Source organism: Colius striatus, chromosome 2 (genome assembly GCF_028858725.1).
Source record: "Colius striatus isolate bColStr4 chromosome 2, bColStr4.1.hap1, whole genome shotgun sequence".
Lineage (NCBI taxonomy): Eukaryota > Metazoa > Chordata > Aves > Coliiformes > Coliidae > Colius > Colius striatus.
The window spans coordinates 105,862,571-105,890,099 of record NC_084760.1 but is presented as its reverse complement, the minus strand read 5'-3'; the positions used below and the strand labels follow the sequence as shown (position 1 = coordinate 105,890,099).

The window sequence follows — 27,529 nt, the reverse complement described above, 5'->3', positions numbered from 1 at the left end:
GTTAATATCAACAGATTAGCATGTAGCTTCTGTTAAAGTTTGTTTATAAACAGCCACAACACACACAGACTTAAATGTTCAAAAGTTAAACATTTAAAATTCTCACAAAACTCCACACATCAACAGATAACATTTAAGAAACTTGGAACAAACTGCCTTTTATAAAACATATTTTACAGTGGTAACAGTTTGGGACAAAAGTTGTGTTACCTCAACAAAAGGCCAAAAAACTGCTTGCTTTCAGAAGACAGCCACATACAGCTGAAAATACTCACGGTTCTTATTTGTGCAGTGTTTCAGAAAGACATAAGCTGCATGTTTATACTAATATGGGTGGACAGAGTGGACATTAGTGACATTACTGTGCATTCTTACCCAGCAACTAGAACATATTTTCCATCTGGTTGATCCTTTAACCTTTCCAGCAGGGACAAACGTACTTTGGCTTTGGTTTGGCCATAGATCTCAATTTCATCTGTAAGCAATCCTATCTCCTTGGCAAGTACATCAACAGCTTTTGGACTCTGTGCTCGGGAAATCTCAATATCACTGGAAAAGAAAACAAATAGGAGCCAGGAGATTTCTCTCAGCTTAGGTGGTCGACGACAGAGCACAAAACAACAGCAAATACTCCAACAATGAGGTTACTGTAATCAGTTTTTCAATCCTCTCTCACATTTTATTAACCAAACCTAAATATTAGCTAACAGCTAATACAACACTGAAAATCACATGCAGTGTTTATTAATTGTTACAATTTCATAGAGTTCTCTTGTTTAATCAGATTCCAAATATTACATAATGCTTTCACATCAAGCTACAGATATGTCTGCTGGATGCTCAAGCACGTCCCGTTGGAATGGATGTTTCTGTTTTTGTTTTTCTTCTTCCCCCTCCCAGTATATTTCAGCACATACACTTTACTGAAAAGTGCATACAGTCCTTGGCCAACACTGACATAAACACATTAGCTAAACCTGATGCTTGTTCATGTTGCCTCTTCCATCAGAGATTACCACCAAGTAAGCTGAGCCTTCCTACTCCCCCATGAGGGTATCAAAGGAAACAAGGTCTTGGAAGATCTTGGAAGATCTTGTACTTCTGAAACACAGCTAAATTGAAAATGGCCACATAGCAGGAGGCCAATGCACAGGGTTCAGGCTAGAAATCCAGTGAGCTTATATGCTATTTCCAGCAGGGAGTGTGAGTGGTAGTTGAGGCAAGAGGACAAGTACGAAGCAAACACATATGGTAGACTGCCTGAGAGGAGGTGGCTGTAGACTGAGGGACACTATTGTATCTGCAATTGCTGATCTAGACCACCTGGGGTCTTTGGATTTATTACTCCTTCATGGATTTTTCATTTGTGCCTCACCAAGTTGCCACTTAAGTGCACATAAGCATTTACCAGCAGTAAGGTCCAGGGTGAGGCATACAAGATGTGAGGAGTGGTCTCCTTTGGCTTTCAATTGCTCACATCACCATAAAAGCAAGTCAAAAAAAGTTACCAAGAGATTAATTACTCTCAGGCTAACCAGGCTAAATTCCTTCCTGCAGTTTCAGTTGATTACAATATTTTTCAGATAGAACCTGGCAATGGCATCAAAGCTAATGTCCGGAACCTTCTAACAGTCTGCAAGACCTCAAATATCCACAGATGAGCATAGAACTACTGCCAGATCTCAGCTCTGCATGTGGACTTCGGTTGTTCTGCATCCACCAGCAAATGATCTGTTTTTGCCAACCTAATTGCCTGCAGTTTTTCAGGGATATCCTAAACCAGGACCATGATTCAATTCTTATACTCAAGTGTCGCACAATTTGGAGCCTGCAGCAGCTAAGTGAAACCAAGAAATCATCCATCCAATGACATAATGCAGTACTAAAGGACAAGAAGCTACTCAATCATAACACTCAATGGTTGGGCTGCAGACCATTTTGTTGCATATACTAACCCAGAATCTGCTTTCTTTCAAATACACACTAAACACAATCTCTTGCATAGAAGGATATACTTTTGCCTTTCTTATGCATTACTTCAAGCACAAGGAGCCATAAAAATGTATCGGCAACACAAGATGGAGTGGCTTACAAACATTACATGACGAACAATATTTAAAGCTTTCATTCAGAACTCTCACTACAACACCAACTTGAGTCTCAAAAATGTATTGCGAAGTTGATGACAGTGTGGTTCCCTTAGAGATGTAAGCAAGGAAAATTTGTAGGGTGACTGTTCTCCTATTAAAAGCAACTGATATATTTGGCGAGAAGGACAAAGACTAACATGACAGAAAGTTAATCTGCCTTTTTTTTTTTCCTCTCTCACTACATATATCAGCCTTCTTACTGAAAGACAGAAGCTATTATTTCAAATCTCAGGTTAGATTATCATGACTCCCTGTAGCAAATCTCTTCCTATTTTCCCCATCTCTTGGGCCACAAACACCTCCCCCAGAGTTCTGGGAGAAACAGTAAGGTTTTTCCCCACCCTACATGTATCGCTACTGGCAAAAAGTGGAAGACACAAAAATAACCAAGCTGTACACTTTTAATTATAAGGTAAAGAAGTTACAGATAAATAAAATTACAAAGATTTTTAGAAGTCAAATAAAATTGACACTGGATGCTAACAGTTCTCTGTTGGTAAAACCAATGCTGTTGTCATTCTCTCATCTGAAAGTCCCTCAAGAGCCTTCAAGTCAACTAGACTTGAGGACAACTTAGAGGACCCTTAATGGCAAACTACACACTCTTGTGATAAAATGATAAAAGGTGTAATTTCAAAATTAATTGACAAATACAACTACTACTGGAGCTAAACAACACATGAAATGTTTACATCTGGTCTATTACCTCTATTATTTCTGGCAAAGGTTTCTTCTAAAACACATGAAATTAAAGATTTGTTTAAAACTAGCATTTAGAAGTCCACATTTGCAGCTAGCTTTCAGTTTGACAATATATACTCTACATTGGAAATGTCAGAGTTATTCAATCAGTTATGTTATTCAACTTTGCTGGAGATGTGCAACAGTGGTTCTTCTGCATGAATGAGAACTTTTAGGCAAGAAGTCCAACACTGACGATGGTAAGTTATCATTTACAAAATACAGGAAAATTTTTTAAATGAGGGAAGGCTCTACATAAGCTCAGCCTGTGTGCTGGAATGTTTTCTTTTGCTGCATATTGGTAAGAAATTCTTCCTTTCCATTTCCAATATCTTTGGAAATACTTCAATTAACATCCAGATCTCACAGAAATCAAAAAGCAGATGTTCCTAGTTTTAGTGCTTAAACAGCTTTGCTTCATTTTCAATGAAAACTCCATCTGTTTCCACACAATGTAGTGTATCACTGTCAAGATTACATTTTACTCCAGGATACTTTCCATCTGATGCGTTATTTTATATTTCATAGAAAAACAGATATAAAGCTTTAGAGTTTTCAAATAAATAGAAGTCCCTTTATTGGTTATATTATATGCCATAATCTATTAATTATGTAAATCTTTATGTACTGAACACAGAATATCATAGAGAGGGTTTGGAATACTTGAGTAGAGTTTTTTTCACCATCACAGTCATGTCATCATATGCTTTAATCTACCTTTCAACTGTATTATTTAAGGATAGATTTTTCAGGCTTTAGTTCTCTAGGAATCTTACATGTTGGCCCAGGAAACACTCAAGCATTTCTTCTCCCTTGTGCCCCTGGGTACAACAGAAAACTCATTATTTCAGCATCTCTGTTTTAAATTACAATTGCATTCATCACCATTAAACTGTTGAAAGAGACAGTGAAAGCTGAATCAAAATGCTTTGAAAAGAAAACATTTTGTAGCTGCTTTTCAAAAACACAGCAGTGTGATTCAGAATTAAAAAATCACAGAGTGGCTGAGGTTTGAAGGGACCTCTGGAGGTCATCTGGTCTAACCCCTCATGCAGGGCCACCTAGGACTGGTTGCACAGGAGGCTTGTGAATATCTCCAAGGATAGAGATTTCATAACCTCCCAGGGCAATCTGTGTCAGTGCTTGGTCACTCTCACAGTGAAACAGTGTTTCCTAATATCAGATGGAACCTCCTGTGTTTCAGTTTGTGCTCATTGCCTCTAGTCCTGTTACTTGGCATCACTAAAAAAAAAACCTGGCTTTGTCCTCTTCATATCCTTGTATTTATATACATTGTATTTATATACATTGATAAGATCTCCCAAGCCTTCTCTTCTCCAGGCTGAGCAGTCCCAGCTATCCCTGTCTTTCTTCCTATGTGAGCTTGCTTCAGCATCTGTATGGCTCAGAAGCAGGTATTCAAATAAGCACAAAACATTTGCAAAGCTTTCCTACATGGCAGAATCTCACTTTAAGTCCTTGGTTCCTCTCTCTGTCATCCAACACACAGAAAAGCACCTTAGCACAGCAAAGAGTTCAGGCTGTTTTAAATGTTAGAGATGTCAGCAGCCATGCCAAAGCAGGCCTAAAATCCCTGGAGGTGACTGACAGGAGCTGATTGAAAAGATTTTAGCTATTAGATTAAATACACTTCCCGCTTTTCACATTTACACAGGAACGTAAAAGCCTATCACAGAAGAAAGTACTTCTACTGAGGGAAGAAAACAACTGCAATAAACATCTTCCTATATTAGGGTTTAGCAATTAGGAACTTCTATTTTGTATTTCTGTTGATGTTACACAAAGCTACATACTCCCTCCCCCTCAATGAAATCTTCCAGCTTAGGTCTTCATTAAATAAAGCTTGGCTCCAATGCACATCATTAAAGTAAAAATTGATAGGAAACAGAAGGACAAGGTCACAATGAGGCACATGAAAAAACAGCACAACTTGTGTTCACACAAGTAGATTAAAAATTAATTAGGCATGGACCACTTCTAAGTTTATTGTCACATTTAACATTTGCCTTTTTTTTTTTTTAAAGAAAAAGGAATAAAAAGTGTAAGGCAGTTATTACCTGGGCACTGGGGAGAGGGGCTGCAATTTCAAGCAGCGGAGGTCCCACTTCCTGCACTGCTGGGACTGGATCCATCGCTCTGTAGTTTTTACCATGTTCTGGTTTTGAAACAAGAAAACAGCACACACCAGCTGCATCATAAACGCTGAACACTAATTTCAAATGATCTCAAGAGTATGTTGAAATGATTTCCGTGGCAAAGGCTAACAAAAAAACAAACTTTCCATTTGGTGGTTTTAGGATGAAAGAAAGAACACGGCACTATTACTGTCTTATTGTTTGTCCACATTTCATAAAGACACGAGACCATTAACACCTAAATGGCAGAGAAAAGCCTCTAATGTTATTCTGGCAAAATGGAGAATTACTATTCTTCTCTCACATCTTACAATAATGGAAGATATTAATTGTTCACTGACAGACTTATGTTGTTGCCACATAAACCAACAATTTTTGGACCCTCTGTCCATCACACCACAAAAATATGTGCAGATGCCATTAATCTGCACTGTCTTACCAGTGAAAGTAAGTGACATTAGTCTATTGAGAAAAGTGTTTCTGCCAAGCTTTACTGTAATCATTACAATTACATTTGAATTTTAATTTGCCTTTAACTAAATGTAACAGGCACGACTCACCCTAACTGATTAAGAGTTATTATTAAAATGGAAGGCAAGATGTTCAAAAGAGCAAAACAAAAATAAGCTATTTCTACAACTTACAGAAAGAGTGACAAATTTACAATGTTTGAAGTTGCACTAACCTGCATTCGCATTGCTATTGAAAGAGAACCAACAGTATTTTCAGCAATATGATTGTTCTGCTGACCATAGTTGTGTTTCTCTGTAAGGCAGAAGTATTGCACAAATAAATCACAAAGCTTTTGTGAGTAAGAGCATGTACATTTGAAAGCCATGTTCAAACAAAAAAATTTTAAATGTTGACTTGAAATTTAATAACATTATTGACAAAATTATAGGTGGGTTCTTTAATACTTTAAATGAAACCACCCAGGAGGATGGATAGAATGTGAAAAATTCAGAGAGTAACTGTATCTTTTGAATCATAAAAGCCAGATAGCTGTGAGGATTTGAAAAGATATATTTTTAAACAGAACACCTTAATGAGCATGGTAAAAGCTGTCATCTTTTCCACACACCCTTTAAAGCCAGAGAGTAAAATGAAATTATCACAAAGTACTATATAGGGTTATTATCCAATGGGATTTGTAACTTGGAATCAGAATATGTAAAACTTTTTGATCAGCAAAGGTTAACTTCATCAATGTGACTTGAAAGGTAGACATTCTGAAGCATCTACACAATTCAGAGCGACTCCAACTTCAGAGCCAGCTATTAATTGTTTCTAGTGGCAATATATCATATAAGAATCATACGTTAGCTCCCCTAACTAAACATAGTATTGTATCATTTTCCTGTAATCTTTCTTCTGGCTTGTTCTTCTGTTGTTGTTTATTGAGTTTTATCTAAACACAATTTCTCCAAAATTCACATCCTAGTCTCTATGGGCCTATCAAGGCCCTAGTCATATTCTGAAGGGCGTAGACATAATTGTAATAAAAATTAACAGCTATACGCTGACAGCTTTAAGCTCTCCCCCACAGGGGAACTGAAGTGCAAACCCTGACCAGGTCAAGCTCTCACTCGACTCATTCCATCTGTATGGATCATAAAACGCTTTGCCTTGCACAATTACCTCTCCTTACAAGGATCCCGCCAGTGGCAGGGCATAGAAGCCCTGAGCTGGAGCCAGAGTGGCAAGCAGAGGTGTGCAGAGGAGCCAGCACAGCACTCCACATCCAGCTCCAGCCTTCTCTCTCACACCCATTGCAGACAGCAAGAGATCTCTTCTGCAGAAACCCTCAGTCTCATTCAGTATGTTTTCTAATCCTTTCTCAAACTTTCTGGTCAGCAGGCACTTATATGTCAGTGCCAAAACTAACCAAGGCGACCTGACATTAACTAAAAAAGCATCTAAAAAGTCCTTCTACTTGCAATAACACTTGCCATCAAGAGAAAAAAACATAAAATCTTCTAGAGATGCTTGGTTTTAAGACTCAGACAGAGGAGTTTTACTGGAAGAGTCTATCACAGTCATAAGTTTACTGTTGTTGCCTTGAGACCAGGCTGGGAGAGCTGCCAAAGAGACAAATTAAGTAGGAAGAACGAAGTTTAAAATCCCCTTTCAGACAGCTGTGCTTTACAGAAACATTTCAACTTTTTATGTTATTTGGCTTAATACGACTTCTTTATCGGGCAGAGCTAGCATGTGTGCAAATATGTATCAGGATCGGACATTTCCCTTCAATAAACTACTTCTCTCAGGCTGCCTATGATACACACTCACTCCACAAATGACTAACTAGTCTTTTACAGGGGTGAAGGTGAAGCTAGAGGTGAAAGTCATGTACACATGAGCTCGCAAGACAATCACAGGATTGCAACAGCTCTCTTAGGATAAATTTTCCAGATGGGAGCCGGAATAGCTCTCTCTGCTTTGGATTATGGCCAGAAGATCAGCTGAACTGCAGACAATGTGCTCCCTCCTCTGAGTCACCCTAACAAAGGCCCATCCACCCATCTATTCAGACTCTACTGTTTAGATGGGTGAGAGCTGCTGTTGTGCGCTACCTGTGTGCTCAAGCGACTCAGAATAGAGAAGAGGTGGGGAAATGATTGAATTTCTCACTAATGTAAAACCATACAGGCTTCAGCTCTCAAGGACAAAGAAGCTGGACACTAAATCTAAAATAATTTTGTCATCCTTTTTGTTCAGAAACTTGATTTTCATTTCTGGACATATAAAAAATCTTTCGCTGCAAGGCACGACCAGCACTTGCTTGATTCCAAAATCAGCAGAATAAGATGTTGAACTGCTAGAAATTGTAGAATGTTGTAAAATTATGATAATTTAAAAATATTTGATCAGATTAAAAAAATACTTGGAAAAAAATCTGTCACTTTGGAAAAAAACCTTTCAGCTCTACTCCCCTCCTTACACCATTACAGCTGCTTAGTTCAGCTACATCCTTGCGAATTTTGAGTGCTTTTAAAACATGTTAGTCTGTTAGACTACATGTATACCTATGTAAGACAGAAATCTATCCATTGTCTAGCAAGAATAAAAGCTATTTCATGGCCATTGCTGCTTTCATGATTCATTTAGCTCCTGTGAACCCATAGATGTTAAGTTGGACATTTCTAAAGCAAGAAAACACCGAGAACAATTTCCAAGCACCTCAGCCAGATTCCACCACATACTGAAAGTGGAGAGTCAGTTGTAAGACTCAGTTGTTTCTCCAAGGTCATGACTGTTCTACAATAGGCTTTTAACAAATATCTTGCAATAAAAGTAAGTGCATTCTTCCCATCAAACAGACACCTGTGTTTCATGTACCCCTCTAGTACGTCTCAAGGCCAGTGTTTTTTCAAAGCTGCTAAAATGCATTTTTGTTATTCTTTTGGAGCTTCTCCAAGATTAAGACAACCTCAAAAGCACAACCATAGGGATAGATGGACATTTGGTAGATAAAGTCTATTTAAATTGTCTTGCTAAAAAATCTCATGCTGTCCTTCCAAAGAAATACTGTACTTAACGCAGCCCACTGCTACAACTTGAAAAATGCAAAGAAATCTATATGCTTATGCCAAACCTTATACTTCCTGCCTTGAGAATAAATGTTGCTGTGATACATGAACACTGCTCAAACGTTTCAACACACTTTTCCTAACAGCTCTCATTTAGGAAAGGGAAACACTAATATTACACATAATTCTACAGAACAACTCCAGTATAAAGATACTTAAGCTTCAAGACATGGCATTCAATTACACTACATAACTTGTAGGTCTCTAAGGACCTAGACTCCCTCTGCAATGGAAGGAGAGAACTAGGTATCTGCAAGTGAGACTCACCACAAACAGAAATAGGAAAGTTCAATCATCAGCAGTGCCTGCTCAGAGTGCAAGGCTTGGTTTGCCTCCCTCCTGCCTTCATGGACCTGCACCTCTACCCAAAGTCCAACACCTAAGAAGTTTCTGCTTAAAAGGATTAAAATGAGGAGCCATTCCTTTCCATTTATTTATTTAGAGGTGCTACTGCTGTAGTACCATTCTCTCTCTTCTGTGTCCTTTTCACTTTCTCCTCCATTTTTTCTTCATAGAAGAGTGTGTTTTCCTAGTAGCCTGGGTACCTGTTGAAGAGACCTATGCTCCAAGTCTTGCCTCACAGACAATTATATCCAACAAGCCCTGTGCAAAATAAGTGGGCATTAAAGATGCAAGGAGTCTCCTAATCACTAGGTTAAGAAAAAAAAAATCTTTTTGGACAACTTGTGCAGCATTAGCAAGGCTTGGTACCCATCTTGAGATTCTCATCAGGATTCTGATGATCATTGTTCTCGAAGGCATAAAATGAATGTCTAAATGCCTTCAGACAATAGAGTACAATAATAATGTAGATCTCCCCCACTCACAGTGCGTGTTCAAATCAAGAGAGTATCATGGAAGGTAAGGAGAGAAATCTCTTGCTAAGGCCATGCTTTGCATGGGAACAGCAGCTGCTTTATTATGAGCCTGATCTTGCATTAGCTCTACATAGAGTGTCTGCTTGATTTGTCCTTAGAAAATATTCTTAGTTTAAGAACCATACAATTACTTTTTCTTGACCTTAGACCCATTTCCCCAGTTTTGTATCAATAGATATCAATAAGCACACTTGTGATAGGTTAATGTGTTTTTCTAAATCTATCACACTACCCATGTACTTGCCTATTTTCCCATTCGTTTGCAGCATAATCCCATCTGGGTACTGAAGTCAAATTCATATATCATAACAAGACTTGAAGGAATTTTACAGGAAATGTAATTCTAGCAGTAGAATAAAATAACTTCTGAGAAGCTTTCTTCATTTTATTCCTACAAAAATTCTGAGCTGAGAAATTAATGAACATATAACCCCCCTCCAACCAGTCAGTGGAGGAGGAGGGAGTAGAATCTATTTTGTAGGAGCAATTACTGCAGGAGACATTCTGCTAGTTCTCAGCTACACATGATTTCTCTACCTCCTCCTGCACTATTCTTTGCATGCTGCTCCACAGAACTTTGCAGTTCATATTTTTTCCTCATGTACCAGGTGAGTCCACAGAAGTCATAGGATAACATACTGTACAAAATAGCACTAAATAATAGCACATATGAAGCCCCGAAAGTCTTCCCTCTGAATTATCTGAATCTCTAGGATCAGCACTTATTTAACAATCCTGGTAGGGAGAATCTGTTCCAGCCTTTCTTCTCTCACCTGACATCTTTTTCCTATTAATAAATAAGACACACACACATGCATACATCCCCTGTACACAAACACTCATTTCCAAAAGCCCTCTCCCAAAGATGTAGCTTTTAATCACGTTGTGTTGTCACCAACGTGCCATGCAAAGGCTCACCATACATCACTTAGAAGAACTGTTAACTTTTAATGCCTCTTACCTGACAGTAAGTCATGAAAATAGCTGATAATGGTGGTTCCAGGCTTTATCCAGCTCACAGGAACATCATTGGGTTTCGTACTGCCAACTACTACCACATCTGCATGACGAAGCTAGGGACAGCCCAAAACAACCCCCAGAAACAAAACAGGCATTTAATGTTAGAAACATATTCTTGAACGTGCATCTTACAACATTCAGACTTATAGAGTAACGGTATTTTGAGCAAAGTATTTGCAGATGACAAAAACAAAAAAATCCAAATTGATGGTTTGATTCTTAACCCACATGAAATTTAATAACAATGGCATTTAAAATAAAATCAGGTAAAAGAACTGTGAAATCAGGCAAGCAGGGTCAGAGCCCACACCAACAATATTTAATGGGAATTATATACTTTCAAAGAAAAAAAGTCTTATCATTGCCCAAAGTCCTGCTCAAGAAGATAAGTTGGAGAGAGTTAAAGAGAAGGGTTGAAAGACAGTAAATAGGTAATTATAAAGAGTACAGTCACATTATCTGACAGCAGAAAACCAGGCCATCTGACAGGAATGCAAGATGACCCCATCTGCAAACATCAATGCCTTTGAAGAACACCAATTAAAGACTGTTTTCCTTCTTCATTCATGTTTGCTAATCAGTGCCTCTGATTTAGTTCAACCTGACAGATATTGGAGCAAAAAATGGTTACTACAAAAATTCTTATAATCAAAGACAGAAACCCGTTCCTTTCCTCCCTCCTCTGAAATGGGGCCCTGTACCAATTACCGAAATCACCATGAGATAAGGGACAGCACCAGAGGCAGATGTATAAATATCCACTAAAAAATCCAAAATATGGGCACAGCACTCCCTCAAGCCTGAATGTAGCAATTATTTCAGAGGTACAGCGACTTTGGAAATATTTTGAAAACCGAAAATTAATACCAAGTGTCACAACCTCAGCAAGCCTCTCTATGAATTGATTTGTGACTGACAAGCGTTCCAGCTTCTTTTTTGGCCAAAAGTGCTCTGATGCAACCCTGCCCAATGCTCCTGCCAAGAAAGAACAGCTACAAATCCTGTCAGGATAACAGTTTTTTGGCACAGCTAAACATCCAGGAAGAGAGAAGAGCATAACTGTGGCGGAAAAGGCAGAAAGCTAAAAAAGCTCCATCTTCCCCTCAGAGGACACAAGGATGGCCTAACTCTCCTTAGAGATATACATGTGGAAACAAAGCCAAAAGTGTGGGAGAATACTTGCTTCCTTGACAGATGACTAATGCAATTAACTGATTCAGGCTTCAGTCAAAAGTCCTGCAACACTCCTATGATTCCTTGCAAACGTACAGTCTCAACAGTCACTTGGCCTTTTCCAAACTGCTTACACTCCTGCCTCTTGTGTCAGTATCAACTTACATGCCACTCCTAGAAGGCCACATAAGTCATAATGCCTGATCAGCATCAGGTCAAAACTTACTGTGCAATCTCCAAGCAAATTTAGAGACTGTGTATCAAGGATACTATGCTGAAGGCAATCTTTCCCCTGCAAAAGGAGTTAGTTTCCACCGTAACAGTCAACATCATCAGCACAGAGAAAAACAGTGAATATTCTCAGTTACATGAACCCTTTTTTTTTTTGGTAGGAAAAAAATGATTCATGGTCTAGAAGTTACAATTTATACACTGAAAGTTGGGTATGTCTTCCCACGCAAAGCATCTGGGACAAAGACTAAGAGCTTTGAACACCACTTAGCATCATGAAACTACAAACCAGGTGAGAACTGTATGTGACACGTAATACTTTCGACAAACGGTCAGCTGACATACTTATGACAGAATTGATGCAACGTAACTATAGCACCAGGAAACAGCTGATCTGGCCAAATATTAATCTCTATGACTACCAACCATAGTGTTCAAAAATGTTCTTAACAGCTGAACACAATCATTTTCGTAGCCAACATTAACACTAGTTTGAATGGCCTATGTCACACACACACCTATAAAGGTATTGGAAAATCAGTTGAACATTTCCTTCCATTGCCCTCCTCTGTGAAAACAAATTGTATCACATGGCATCAAACAGTTCTCCTATGGTCTCAGAGCCTTCCCCATCGCGATTCTCTTTTCCTTATTTCACAAAGAGAGTAAATGTAAAACAACAAAAAAATAAGGACACAGATGCAATTGCAACTTTCTTGCTATATGCCACAAAGCAAACAGTACATGCCACAAATATTTTATAGAATTCTTTTTCCCCTGTGAGTATCTAAAAAAAAAAATACAACCAGAAACTCGTTTGACTAGGAGAATAAGCCCACTGAAAGCAAAATAGTTGTAAACAGAATTCTGGGTGTCCTCGGAAGAGATTTATGTGATCTCCACCAGGACATTTTGGTTTCACTCACACAAAGTCCTGCCCATGCCTCCACTGCTTTTTTCCCCCCTCTCTTGCCATAACCTACTCTTCTGACTACCTGTAAATCACTAAAGCGAGCAGCAAGCTTTGGGAAGTATGTACAGGCTTGTTTCCAACATCAGAAACAAATCACAGGCATTAGAAATGGAAAAGACCTATGAAATCATCACATCCAACCTCCCTAGCAAAAACACCACACGGTCCCCAGACAGAGGACGCATCTGACAGGAACCAGATGCTACAGACAGACATAGCCAGAAGGTCAAGGAGATAGATACCCATGAGGAGGAACGTGTAGTCATAGCACAACCGTCTGGTTCTCCTTGGACAGCAAGACTGCATCCCATCAGGCAAGCTAGAGAAAAGAAACTTCAAGCATCATGCTAAACCTTCCTTAATGTACGAGGCAATAGGCTGAACACCAAGTAAGCTAATACTCCAGCAGTATCCTGCCTTCTCACCGGTAGATATTTTTTTCAGTTGGGAAGAGCTGTGCCAATAAATAATCTGAAATCTTACCTCATAACAAAATATGTCTCTCTCCACCAAGATTTAAGTAGAAGCAGATTAAGAAGCACCACCCATTCCCAAGGCAGAATACCAAATGTTAAAACAACAATACAGACTTTCCAGCCAAGTATTTAATGATAATGGTGTAAAGTAGCTGTATATTCCAAACAACTGAAAACCCACTTTGCTATGAAGCCTGCATAAAAGTTTAATTTCCCCATGGTTAAAACTGACTGCTACAAACCCCATTTTTAAACACACGATGAAAAAAATATCAGAAATTAATATTTGAAATGTAAAAGCTCTCATTTTCCTGAGTGTGAAGTTAGGTCAGCTAAAATTTAAGTGATAGGATGATGAACCTCAATTCAAAGTTTTCCACAACTCTCCTTACAAAAACCATCATTTTAGACATGAGTTTACAGATCAAGTTCTGAAAGCTCAGGTACTTTTTCCATGCAGGCCTATTCTCCTTACATGGTTTCTTCTAGCTCCACCTCAGAAAGTTCAAGGTTTGCCAACCATTGGCAACCCAGTGAGACAACTATGCATGGTCTACTCTGATCCCTCCTTCAGAGCTGCCATCCTCTGTGGTGAGATGTACTGGGCAGTCAACCAATTCCTTGCTACCATCATCTTGCCCAGACAATGACATTCAGTTCCCTACCACAAGAGCCCGAATGCACTTACTCAACACAATGCATGTGAAAATTAGGTTCCACATCTCTACTGCAGGCTCAAGCCTATTGCGATGGTACACGCTTCAGCAACTGTTCCTCTAGTTCATAAGGTACAGAGATGAACTTCAAATAGTGAGGAACAGAAATGATGCACATAAAACATTGAAATTGAAATATCTTGTCTGCAGCATTGACATTCAAAACTCACAGTCTTCCTCTCCTCTCCTCTCCTCTCCTCTCCTCTCCTCTCCTCTCCTCTCCTCTCCTCTCCTCTCCTCTCCTCTCCTCTCCTCTCCTCAGTAAATGACTAACAGTAGATATCTAACAATCTGAAGCTTAAGTGTTGGCTCTAAGGAAAAGCAGAGTGTGGCCAAAAGAGGTTCTTATCCAACCTGAAAAGGAGCCTCCCATGCATGCATTCCAGCTAGACCACTCCCCTACTTCTCAATCAGGCTTCTACAAATTTATTATTATTTTTTAATTTTAGTTCATTATATATTTATTAGTTACATATTTATTGTTAATTATATCCATATAGAACAACTTCCAGTTCTTTTACAACAAAATTGTAGGAGAGCAGCTCTCTCAAAACAGGCCTGATGTGGTCCACATACAGATTGCATTTAACATGATGTTGCAATCTGACTGTTTGAATTTAGAGGACTAAAACAAAATTCCATTTTCTCATAGGTACTAAGTATCATCCATGTTTAGGCAAGGAAACAATCTCTATTTTTCAATTTTAACTTATTTTATAACCACTTTTCAAACTAGAAAGCTTGCTTCTATCACAATAAAGGATTAAGCATGTCAGTTCCTATTTTTCACCTTGCTGAATTGACTTTCAAATAGTCTCATTTTAAAATAACGTAACAAATGAGATGTTCCTGTAAGTATGTCACTTGCTCATTCTTCAAACATTCTGCAGTGGTCGTGCTTTGAAGAGTTACTTACGCAAAGCTTTAAAGAATGATAACATCTTATCTATTCCCACCAAAATGCTTAAGTCTATCACTTCATAATTTACTTTATATGCAACACATCAATGCGAAAAGAAGAGTATTTCTTCATGGCAACTATGCACTGCTGTGCCAGAATCTTTTGAATTATACTGCTTTCTTTCATTTGTGATTTTATTTGAAACCCTAGGAAGCTCAAGAGTGCTGAAGGACATGGCTTATCTGTGCCATTGTGATTATTTTTAATAACTAAAGTCCAGAAAATCAAAAATAGAACAAAAAGAAACCTTTAAAACCTTAAAATAGGAAGTGGGGAGGGAAAAGAACATGTGAAGTGCATCCATTATTCATGCAGGTCGAAGCAAGGAAATGAAAATATACCATTATTTTATTCCCTTTTCCTGCCACAAGTCAGAAAAGACTTGCTTTAAAGGAGCACACTAAGTCAGATGGTAGATGGCATTATGCTATTTGTCAGCACAGCTGTCTCTATATTGTTAGACTTTTCCTAAGGTGGACTAAAATATACCTTCCTCTTGATGACTTTCAAAATATTTTTGCAGAAGTGCAGGAGAAGAAAACCATAGAAGAAGAAGACAAAGAAGCCATAATAACTCCACAGCAATACAAAACCTGATGCAAAAAATCCCTACAAACTTAGTATTTTGTGGCTCATTTAAATTCATATCATTCTAAAAAAACCTCACTTATTGTTATCCTTTAAAAAGAACAAATCTACAGAGCTAGTCAAAGGCAATGTAGTACCCATTACATGATTAAGTTTGAGACTAATGCTTTAATGCACATGGGCCTGGCCAATGGATTAAGACAAATCAGGCATGCTTACCCTTCAGGTCAATTTTTCCTTTTCCTGGTACATAGTGCAAAACAAATGCATGTCAATGAAAATTTCACCCCCTTCATAAGTACACCCCCTACTTCTCAAGTGAAGTTATGCTACCATGGGTCATACTTCCAAGCCTTGGAAAAACCTCCACATAGACTAACACATATTTGTACTCGAAATTCAAATTAAAAAAAAACTCAAGAGAAAAAGCCTTGTGAGCCTTTAAACTGTTTTTACTTAATCAGTGTTTCAAATGTGCAAGAGAATACAAATTCATAGAATCACATATAACCATGATATCTAACAACACTGCACTTTAAATATAGGTTGCCAGAAGACAATAGTGCCCTATTATCCAGTAGGAAATCTGTCTAGTTTCTGACTTTCCAGCTTCTGAGAATATGAAACAAAATAGCTGTTCCTGTGTGCATTAGATTTCATCCAGGAACAAGAGTTAACTGTGACAGAGGTACATCCAGCCAGGTTGAGTAGTGCTCTGAGAGTTACTGGTGTCATGCTGCTCCAGGTTCACAGATGAGGAACAGAAAGGTAGGTTTCCCCAAGCTATGCTGATTTGTCCTCCAAGCAAAGCAGAAATTCCCTTACTGCCAAAAGTTAAAATGAATTTGGGAAGACTCACGTGCAAAGCCTCAAATTACCTCCTGCTTAGGCCTCCTATTCCGTTTCCTACTAGTGACCTGCTGCAAGAGGTAAGCTATAGGGAATGCCAAAAAGCAAAGCACAATTATGGGAAAGCATCTGGATGGAAGGAAACAGACCTCTCTCCAACATATTGACAGCATTGCACAAGTAGCTCTGTCCCGGTCCAAGTCTTTTGCTGTGAACCAGTGGAAATACCTCTGGCCATCCTGTCACCCACCCTAGTCCAGCCCAAAGCAGTCCTCTAGCACAACTCCAAGCAATAAGAAATAATTAAAGTATGAGACACAGCTAGTATTAAGTTCACAGTGCTCCCATCTCCAAGAGGCATATGTTTCCTAAGTGCCACCAATCACTTAAAGCACAGAGCTGAGACAAGCCTGATAAAAACATCCGCAGCTGCGAAAACACAGGTTTGCCAAAGAACTTTTTAACTACCACAGCTGCTTAAATTGGTTTCCTCCTCCTGTCCCTGCCTTCAAAACGCAGTTTTGATACCATCATTTTGCATTGGCTGCCACCTCGTGGCATATGCCGTCAAATACAACTCAACAGCCATCTCCCCTCCCACATCATCCCTACAGGGACTTGCAACGAAGCCCCTGGAGTACGTGCATCAATTCTCCAAAGAATATCTGAACCCCTCTGCACATGCCAAAAGGACACCAGACTCCCTGCTGTATTATTCTATGAAATTTCGATCTAAGGAACAAATTGGGAAGTTTGACAGGAGGTCATACCAACTTCTAGAAGCTCTGAAAAAAAACCAACCAGCAAGACCAAGTACACTAAAACTTTTATATTAAGACTCCTGAATTTCCAAACCGTTCTATGGTTATCTTCAAAGATTGTGATCCTCTTTGTCACAAAAGTGACAGCATTTGCAAACCTTTAAGACACATATTCATGAAAGTAACTTCATGCAGATGACTACATCACAGAATGAGAACAACACAAGTATCTTTCTCACACACTAATGGGAAGGAAAAAGGGAGACCTACATATTTGTTTTAAACTGTACCCCTGAATTCTTGCTCTCACAGCTACTATATATAATGAAGTTATAGCAGCTGATGATACATATGTGATGATCTGGTAGAAGCCCCTGTTTGCCTGAGCACCATCTCTGAGCAGGCAGGAAGGAGAAAAGTCCCGAGACTGCAACAAGAAGTCTCCCTTTTGGGAATGGCAGCAAAGTAGGGCAGTGCCACATGGGCAGCTGGCAGGGATGCATGGACAGCAGTGATGCTGTATAAATCCCAAGCAGTGGGCAGACCGATGAGGGCTCACCTTGGTCTGCAGCTGAGGAGCTTTCCACGGGCAGCTCACAGTCACTGCTCCCTTCCTCTGCAGCATGCATTGCAAAGCAGTGCCCACCACCCCATTGGCTCCCACCAGCAGCACTGTCTTTCCACCTGCAACAAAACAAGGCAATACCTTCAGCCACTCTTAGCCGCATAGTCACCAGCATCAGGCTCCCTTGGGCCCCAAAGACCATGTGTCTATATGAATTCCCCCAAAATCATAGAATCGTAGAACAGTTGGGGTTGGAAGGGACCTCTAGAGATCATCAAGTCCACCCTCCCTGCTAAAGTAAGTTCACCCTGATCAGGTCACATAGGAACATGTCCAGGTGGATTTGGAAACCTCCAGATGTTTCCTCCCACATCCCCCCCGGCGCAGCCTGTGCCAGAGATCCCTCATCCTCATAGGAAAGAAGTTTTGCCTTGTATTTCAGGGGAACTTCTTATGTTCCAACTTATGTCCATTACCCCTAGTTCTGTCACTAGACACTACAGAAGAAAGTCTTGGCCCATCTTCTTGACATTCGCACTTCAGGTACGTGTTGATGAGGTTCCCCCTCAGTCTTCTCCAGACTAAACAGCCCCAGTTCCCGCAGCCTTTCTTCACATGAAAGATGTTCTAGTCCCCTGATCATCTTGGTGGCCCTGCACTGGACTCTCTCCAGCACTTCTCTGTCTCTCTCTAGCTGAGGAGCCCAGAACTGGACACAGTACTCCAGATGAGGCCTCACCAGGGCAGAGTAGAGGGGGAGAAGAACCTCCCTCGACCTGCTGGCCACACTCTTCTTGATGCATCCCAGGATGCCATTGGCCTTCTTGGCCACGAGGGCACATTGCTGGCTCGTAATTAGTTTATTATCAGTCAGGACTCCCAGGTCTCTCTCTGCATTGTAAAGGCACTTGCTTAAATCTGCCATTTCTGATGCTAGCATTTACACAATACAACCCAAACCAAAAGATTCACTTCAGCAGTTATTTCCAGGCAGACCTGGATATCTCCAACTGTTCACATTAATCAGAGATGTCAGGCAAAATCCCCAAGTGATGTTTGCATTTTTGGTTTTGAAGACTCAGATGTCTCAAGCAGCTTCAGTGAGATTAAATCTGTTGATGGCAAGTAATCCCTGCCTAATCTCAGACTGTACTCCCATTTCTGCAACTACTGCATTCAGATCTCACTGAGATTCTGCACTAGCAGAAGACAAATACACGTCAGGTTGGCAAATATCACAAATAAGTAACACAACAAGGTGAGATTCTATTTATCTCTCAATCAGGACTAGACCTGAGAAATTTAGTTAGGCTAAAATTAACGTAATAATTATGACAGAAGGTCTCACCTAAATCTTCAAGAAGCTCCATCACAGCACATGCTGTAGGAGGCACTAGGCAGCCATAGGCATTGCCACGTACCAAGCGTCCGAGGTTTACGTCGGATAAGCTGCGGTGGAAAAACACAGCAATTGAAAAAACAGAAGAGTTTGTGTAACATAAATCCTCAGTAATGCTTGTAACGTGGTTAACAGCAAATCCCAAGAGCAAGCATTTTGCTTAAAAGTCAATCCTTTGACAGTCACATACTGTGACTAATTTGTATCATTCCACATCCCAGTTAAACAAACACTGAGCCTCAAATAAGGCCAGGAAAGGGATCTGTGAGTTAGAACAAGTAACACAGGCCCACAATACACAGGCAGCTCTTTACTCACTGCAGTGAGCTACCCAAGGCACATCAGGCCAACACTTCAGTGCAACCAGACCAGCACTGCGAGAGCTGAGCTGAGTTGAGCTGAGCTGGAGGCAACACATCCTTCAGGGCTCAGCTGGCTTGCTGGTGGGAACTCGACTGTTTCCGTGCTGCACTATGTTCTCTCAAACACATGGATGCTCTGAATTTCCCATTCTTTGTCAATCTCCAGTAATGGAAAGAGAACTGATTTGCAAGATTTTCAGATATTTTTTGACATTAAAAAAAACACAGGAGAGGAAAAGAAAGGAAATATAGAAGATAGTAACAGTCTTCAGTTGAGAGCAAGAGGGCTGTCAGAGCAGCAAAATGGTAACACAGACACCTAAATTATGCCAGTGGTCTCTCCAGAGAGCTGTTCGACTCAAGACTGATTGGAAAGTTGTGCTAATGGGTCCCAACTATTATAGCTTACACTTCTGGGAGAGTGTTTTAAGGAAGTTAAAACCTTGTCTGCAACTTTTCCATCAATCTTGCTCGTGAAAATTTGAGGGTCTGCACTCAGTACTTCGTGATTACTATTTGTATTAACTGAAGTACTGAAATGCCTTAAGTATCATTAGTAAATCACAACTTTGTTTCCAATTTCTTTGAAAAGACCATGTCCTGAATACACAGTATATAAAGATTAAAAAGATAATGATCAGAACAACTTCTGCAAAAGACTTCTCATTGATTTAGCATCATCTTTCATCACTGCTCAATAACACAGCTAGACACATTGACCGAGGAATCCATTAATGAAAAGCACAGGGGAAAAATGATTTTACAGAGCCATCAGTCTTGTGTCTGCTAAAATTATTTCAATGCTTCACTTACCCATCCACATCCTTCTCTGGTTTCACAGCGTTCAATACCTTACTGCTATGCAAGCTTTCTGGGAGGTCAAGGGCAAGGCCTTGCACATTAGGATCCTCATTGAGTCTCAAGATTTCATCGACAATCTAGGAAGTTAATAAAAGGCATTAAACATCAGAAAAACAGACCAAAGAAGAATCTAATTGGAAGGAGATAAAGCCTATAATTTAAAACTACCTGACAGCCACCTTTGCTTCCCTCACAGGTTACTGCAATTTCTAAACAGAAAAGCAATAATGCATTTTCCTTGTTTCCTATTTCCATGGCTTACCAAATTAAGCCATCCTGACTCAATTATAAACATTTTACAAAGCCAACTCACATTGTGTGATATCACACTGCCAAAAGCATTTTGTCTTTCACAGAATCACAGAATGGTTGGGGTTGGAAGAGATCTCTAGAGATCACCTAGTCCAACTTCCCCGTCTTTCACTGTTTCGTATCCCAGTGAAAGCTCAGCCCTGTACTGGGTTGGACTACATGATCTTTAGATGGCCCTTCCAACCTCTACCATTCTGCGACTCTGTGAAGTAGAATCTGGTACACAAAACCCACAAGCCTGCAGGCTTATCAAACTCACCAAGCACATGGAGGCCAGCTGGAACAGTGGCATCTTTTACTACACATTGGTTTGTTTGTTTCACTTTCACATGCCTCAGAATCGTGCATATTCATATGGTTTGCTACATTTAAAACATACTCAACATTAGTGCCATGCTTCCAACCAAATGCCTTCCACAATGTAAGAATTCAGCCCTCTAGTGATTTGGAATGGATTATTTTTTTAATACATACTTTAAGCATTACAAGATCAATAAACATGCAAATAAATTCAACCCCCTCCACCTCTAGATCACTCAGTCTTTCATTTCCCTGCATAACTTGGGCAAGAATCAAAGGCAGTCACAAGAGCAACTGAGAGAGGTAGGATATGCTGGTATGAGGGGATGCTGCAGTTAAATACCAGACACAAGAATAAAACACTTCTAATTCTGCCTCAGCTTGCCAGGGGACAGTAGACAGCCCATTAGATTCCCTTTTTTCACCATGCTTGCCAATATGAGGATACTTGCTACTGCTTGAACTAAGGCAGTCCCAACTCTAATTTAATAGAGATGAGTTCAAAGTGATTATGAATGTTAGCAATAAATACAAGTTTATGACAAAAGTGAAAAAATCCTTTAGGTACTGCAATTACCTCATCCTTGCTGCTGCCTTCAGGGAGACAGATGTTAACAACACGTAGACCAATCTGCCAAAAGAAAATACTTATAATTACCAAAGGCAGGTACTTCATGATTAATAACAAGTGTATTGGCTAAAGCTTACCTCTTTGGCAAAGTTCTCGTGTGTTTCTTGAGTCAAATGATCATTATGTACCTTGGGGAACAAAACAGAAACTAAGTTTGAAAACAGTAAATTTACATTTAAAAAGAAACATAGCAAGAATGTTTATGTCTACTAGTACTCAAACCAATAAAAAGCCTAGCAATTCTAAGAAAGAAATGGAAGGTCATCCAGTAAATTTATTCTGTCTTGATTAGTTGAAGCATGGCTTTTACAGACAAAAAGTGGCCATTTCCTTAAAGTTGAGTTTACCATTTAAGAAAGGTACCAGTCTGCATCTGAAGATACTGTTCTCCATCCAGATATGCAATAAGGATGAAACAGGCAAGAGCAATACTAGTGCTTCCTGAAGTGTCCCTGTATCAATTAACAACACTGGTTTGCCTTACCACCAAAAATAATGCAAACCATTATTATCATGTATTACAGCCACATCCCTAGAGGTATGTAGATGTGTAGCTGAGGTCCTTAGAGACATGGTTTAGTGGTGGACATAGCAGTGCTGGGTTAACAGATGTGATGGGTGATCTTAAATGTCTTTTCCAACACAGAAGCAAGAGGAGTTATCAGCTCCTCTCAATTGCCAGTAGCATCTGCACTGGGACAGAAGCATCTCTGAGCAGTTTTACCTGGGAGACTATGGAATCCCCCTCCCTGAGGACCATACACCTATATGCACTGTACTCTTCAAGTAACTCTTGAATCTTAGCAAGCTCTTCAAATATTTTCATCTATCCTAACAATAAACTGATCATTCAATATTCAGAACTAGAAACATCCTACCAATTGATCAGTGGGGGTTCCACCCTCAGAAATGTTAGTAGCTTCATAACAAAATGAATAAAACACTGCTCATAGCTGTATTATCACATAGAAAGCCTGTCTTCCAACTCAAATAACAGGACCAAAATAAATACTTTTTAAAGGGTTTTTTAAAATGTTGTGAACACATTCTATGTTGCTTTTTCCACAAGACTCAGTGCCAGTGACTTCTTGTCAAGAGCTGAGCCCCTCATTGCCAGCGCTGGCGTTGACTGCAGCTAGCATCACTCAAAATGATTTTGGACCAAGCCCATGATAATTTACCAACCTGTTAATCCCAAACTGTTTAAGACTGCTGACAAAAAAACCAGAGTATTTAAAACGACAGGCTCCATGGTGAAGGGCAGCTCCTGAGTGAGAATCAGGGCTTGCCCTCCATCCCCTGGCTCCCTTCCCGAGCCCAGCACTGCCCACATGCCTGGCACTGCGTGATCAGTCCCCCACTCCCCAAATCTGGCAGCTGGAGGCAAGAGGCAGCACAGAGGGTGCTGCATTAGGAACATGTGTGGAGCTCACACAGTGATGAGGGAAGAAAGTCATGACTTAGGACAGCTCAGCACCGGCTTCCCTATGCCAGCAAATGTGGCACTGTATCCCCACACTGACTGGTAACAATCAGGGCCGCTCAAGAGGCTGAACTGGAATGAAGCCACTGGCAGTACCATACTGTCCCCTCCTCACTCCCACAGCACTGGCTGGTGAACACTCACCTTGGGTGGGCACAGACAGCCCCCGCCCTGACCGATTGCCATCAAAACCTGTGGAGCAGCACAGGCAAAACCAGAGCTCTGGATAAGGGCTGTCAGAGCATGGGACAGAGAGTGTGTAGGGGAGTCAGGAGTGCTTTGCTGAGCTTTCCAGGGCAACAGCTCCCACTGTTAAGCAGGATCTTGCTGCTATACATTATTTTTTCACTTCAGCCAATCTTTTGCAGCCACCAGTCTTTATTTGCTGCTGCACAACTCCAGCCAAGGTTTAACACAGAGAATAAGTCATGCAGGTATCAATTTCAGTATCAATTCTGGTTTAGATAGCTCAAGAGGAAAAAAACTCCACATCTAAAACTATTCTAGGGTGGGCTCAGTCTGCATCTCTCCATTCTCAGTACTACTGCAGAAGTGGTACCACATTACAACAACTGCTGTTACCCAGTCCTCCCTCTGCTACTCTGGGTGCAACACATCACCATGAAGAGCAGCAGGAACCTTAAGGCTCTGCCCATGTTATCCAGTAGTGCAATGTACCACAAGAGCATCTGTAGACTACAAGAAGTCTTTGTACCAACAAATATATATTTTAAATGAGTTCTGCTTTAGTCCTTACAACCAGACTAAAGCTAGGGTGACTGACAGCTGGAAAAGACAGTCTAGGTGAATTACATCCAGGGGAACCTAGACCACATGTTCATATAGCCATCTCATGATGCAAACTAAGTAGGGCAAATAAAGACAAAGGAGACATTCATTTAAAGCACAATCATGATCAGAAACAAAACACTGATGTAGATGCAAATCAATTCATACTAAAATTGAGCAGGAATCTCCCTCTCCTCACATAACACTGTCTTCCATCATGCCAACCCAAAACATTGACAGGGACCTGCAGAAAACCATACTCAGGGACTAATGTGGCTGAATGGAAGCCTCCCCAGACCCCTCCAACCCAGGGTGGATCACTGCCTCAGTGTAGTTCATGATGCAACTGGATAGAGACAAGACAAGAGTGAGAAACAACAGGTCACTGGGAAGACAGGTCACGGCTTTTCTAGCAGTCCTTAAACTTACAGCCACAGAGGGCTAGAAAACATCAACCACAACTACCTGGGGAAGGGTAAGAGATAGTAGAGCTTGTTCTGTCAGCCCCACTAGCAGACATACTGAAGTAAAGTTGATGTTTCTTAGATCAACTTTTACTACTTTAAAAATATTTACAGTTAGGTTTTAAAATTAAAACCCACTGGGTCAGAGATTCAGTGTACATCCACTCAAAACCAACACCACTCTCCTAGGAACACGACAAAAACCATTATTGCCTGCACAGTTCTGGGTCCTGCTCTGAATGACAAACATCCCTAGCTTCTTGGCCTTGAAACCTTAAGAAATCTAAGAGGAACTTCTCTCAGCTTCACATGGACAGCAATCCTCATCTATGAGTTTGCCTACAAACTCATGAGAGGATGGCAGCACCAGAAGGCTGGAAAGAAAAGCTCTTCACAGCATTAGTAACACAACAGCTCTCAATTGCTACAAGATTGCTTCAACTCAGAAAGTGCTGCTGTTCCTTCTGAAGGATATTGGCATTTTACACTGACTGTTTATTTTACACAGGCCCTTTTGAGCTGACTGAGAACTTTCAGTGTGTTTTTCCACTCCTTAGGAGAGCAGTAATGCTGTCCTAAGCTGCCCAAAAGCAACAAGGCTGGCAGGAAGCAGTAGCATCATTATTTAAGCCTGGTAGTGTTATTTCAGGGGTGGAAGGTGAAGGGAGGCCCACATTTTCAGCCACGTAAACACTTTTTTTAGGTTTACAACAGAAGTTTCAAGCTAAATAAAGGTTGAAAACAACTGCTTTGACTTTAACTTAAATATGTCAGTCACCTAGGCCTGTGAGAAAAAGCAATCCATACTTACTGTGGGGAAGACTACTTTAGCAAAAGAAGAAAGGGATAAAATCACTCCCTTCCTTTTCAAACCTTTCCCACAGCCTGAAGTTTGCTTTGTGTGCTTCAGGCCTGCAGAAGGGCAATCTACAGTCCAGTGGAATTACTTCCTTCCATTGTCTTACTTGACAAAGAGATACTTTCTGCATCATGTGCTTCTGAAGCTTCAGACAAGCTTCAGCCAAGCACTGGTGCCAAAGGGGATCTTCTCTCATAGCCATAGAGCATACAGACATACTTTACCTGAATAATGGCAAGTGTGGGCTCAAGTCGAGGGTTTTCTCTTTTAAGAGAGGCCAAGGATTTCTTTGCATTCTCGGTGATTTTGCTGCAACACAGTAATAGCAGATAAATCTTCCCTATCATCAGTCAGCAGAAACCTCTGTTAGTCGGCAATATGAAATAAATATGTACTCACATATGCTTTTAATCATTACAGTTACTTACGGACATAAACTGTGAAGTCTGACGTTCAGCAGGCTGGTATGGAAAACCTTAACAGACCAAAACCACCTTTGTTTTGCAGCTATGTGCATCATTGCTCTAACATGCCCAAATCTTTATAGCTATGCTATGCTATTAGGCGAGAAGGCTTGCCAAGCCCCACCACGGGAAGCGCAGAAGGTAACCAACAGCCTGAATCCTCAGCTCAGGTGGGTCTTTCATTTCCATATCCCAGGCAGTGACAGAAGCAGAGCCTGGGACTGCTACAGTCTAACACAGGCATCACCAGCAGACCAACCACTTTTATGGATGCTGTTCAAAAGTAGGAGCAGCATGGAAACAGACAAGCTCTGTCTGACATGCTGCCTCTTGGAAAAAACAGCAGCTGCTGCCAGGCACTGGAAACACTTTCTGGAAAAATTCTCTGGATAGGTGACTGCTGGCTTTCTTCTTTTACCTTCTCTCCACACAGATGATACTCACCCAACAGCGAAGGAGAAAGATGCCCGTCTGTCCGTCCCCTACAGCTAGCAAGAATATCAGAGGAAAAAACAGCCCAGAGCTGTTTTTTTGCTACCTCACGCCAATGCTACCTCAGAAGCCAGTGATCAATTCAGGTCAATGCCGTGGCAGGCAAATTGTTCGAAGCTGAGGCTGAATGAACGGCGAGGGGGCGGGCCAGGGGGGGAGCGAGGACTGAAACACACAAGTCCTGCAGACACGCATCCCTGTGCCGCCTCACCTGACCCACCTGCCGGGATCACCCGCAAATATACCACATCCTCCCCACCACCACCCCACCCCCCCCAAAAAAAATAAATCCCCTATCAGCAGCATCCCCTCCAAGCCCCGGTTGCATCAGCCGGCGCCGTCTCCCCACGTGCGCCTCTTACCGCACCGCCGCCGCGCCCCCGCCGCCCGGCTGCCACCCCGCGCCCCCGCTGCACATCCCGCGGCGCGGCGGCAGCGCGGCGGGCAGCGGGGACAGGCAGAGCCGCAGCGCCACGAGCCTCATGCTTCCGAAGCGTGCCGGCGGCAGCAACGCGGCCGGGGCGGGAAGTGGGCCGAGGGCGGTGCTCTCTGCGGGGGTTGGCCATGCTCGCCGAGCACCGCCCTCGCCCCGCTCCCCGCCCCGGCGCTCGCTCCGTTTGGCTTCTGCTTGCACCCAAGAAAAAAATCACCCCTATTACTCCCAAGCATAGAATTGGTTGGGTTGGAAAAGACCTTTAAGATCATCGAGTCCAACCACTAACCTCACACTGCCAAGCCCCCCACTAAACCATGTCCCTCAGCACCTCGTTTACACGGCTTTTAAATATCTCCAGGGATGGTGACTCCACCAGCTCCCTGGGCAGCCGTGTCACTGTCTAACAACCCTCTCAGTGAAAAAGTTCTTCCCAAACTCTAATCTAAACCTTTCCTGGCACAACGTGAGGCCATTTCCTCTGGTCCTGTGGCTTGGTACTGGGAAAAGAGACTGATGCCCACCTTACAATCCCAGTTCCTCCATCCACTCCTTGTAAGACTTGGGCTTCAGACCCTTCACAAGCCTCTGGACACACTCCATCACCTCAATGTCCTTCTTGTAGTTAGAGGCTTAGAACTGAACACAGCACATGAGGTGTCGCCTCACCAGCACTGAGTACAGGGGCCAATGACTTCCTCAGCCTTGCTGGCCACTCTATTTCTGATGAAAGTTAGGATGCCATTGGCCTTGGCCACCAGGGCACATTGCTGGCTGATGTTCAGCCTCCTGTCAATCACCTCCTCCAGGTACTTCTCCACCAGGCAGCTTTCCAGCCACTCTACCTCAAGC

The 27,529-nt window shown here is 41.2% G+C and overlaps 1 protein-coding gene across 1 annotated transcript in view; it reads right to left on the bottom strand.

Annotated features, from left to right (window-relative positions):
* MTHFD1L (methylenetetrahydrofolate dehydrogenase (NADP+ dependent) 1 like) overlaps positions 1–26,728 on the bottom strand; it is a 150,635-nt gene extending 123,907 nt beyond the window's left edge. The window contains exons 1-11 of the mRNA XM_061990315.1: positions 26,607–26,728; positions 25,513–25,597; positions 21,771–21,821; positions 21,640–21,693; positions 20,403–20,527; positions 19,177–19,277; positions 17,823–17,947; positions 10,477–10,588; positions 5,733–5,812; positions 4,970–5,067; positions 376–549 (exon numbers count right to left, since the gene is read on the bottom strand). Of these exons, the coding sequence (XP_061846299.1) occupies positions 376–549; positions 4,970–5,067; positions 5,733–5,812; positions 10,477–10,588; positions 17,823–17,947; positions 19,177–19,277; positions 20,403–20,527; positions 21,640–21,693; positions 21,771–21,821; positions 25,513–25,597; positions 26,607–26,728 (1,127 nt within the window). The remainder of the gene's footprint in view (positions 1–375; positions 550–4,969; positions 5,068–5,732; positions 5,813–10,476; positions 10,589–17,822; positions 17,948–19,176; positions 19,278–20,402; positions 20,528–21,639; positions 21,694–21,770; positions 21,822–25,512; positions 25,598–26,606) is intronic.
* Between the last annotated feature and the right edge of the window lie 801 nt (positions 26,729–27,529).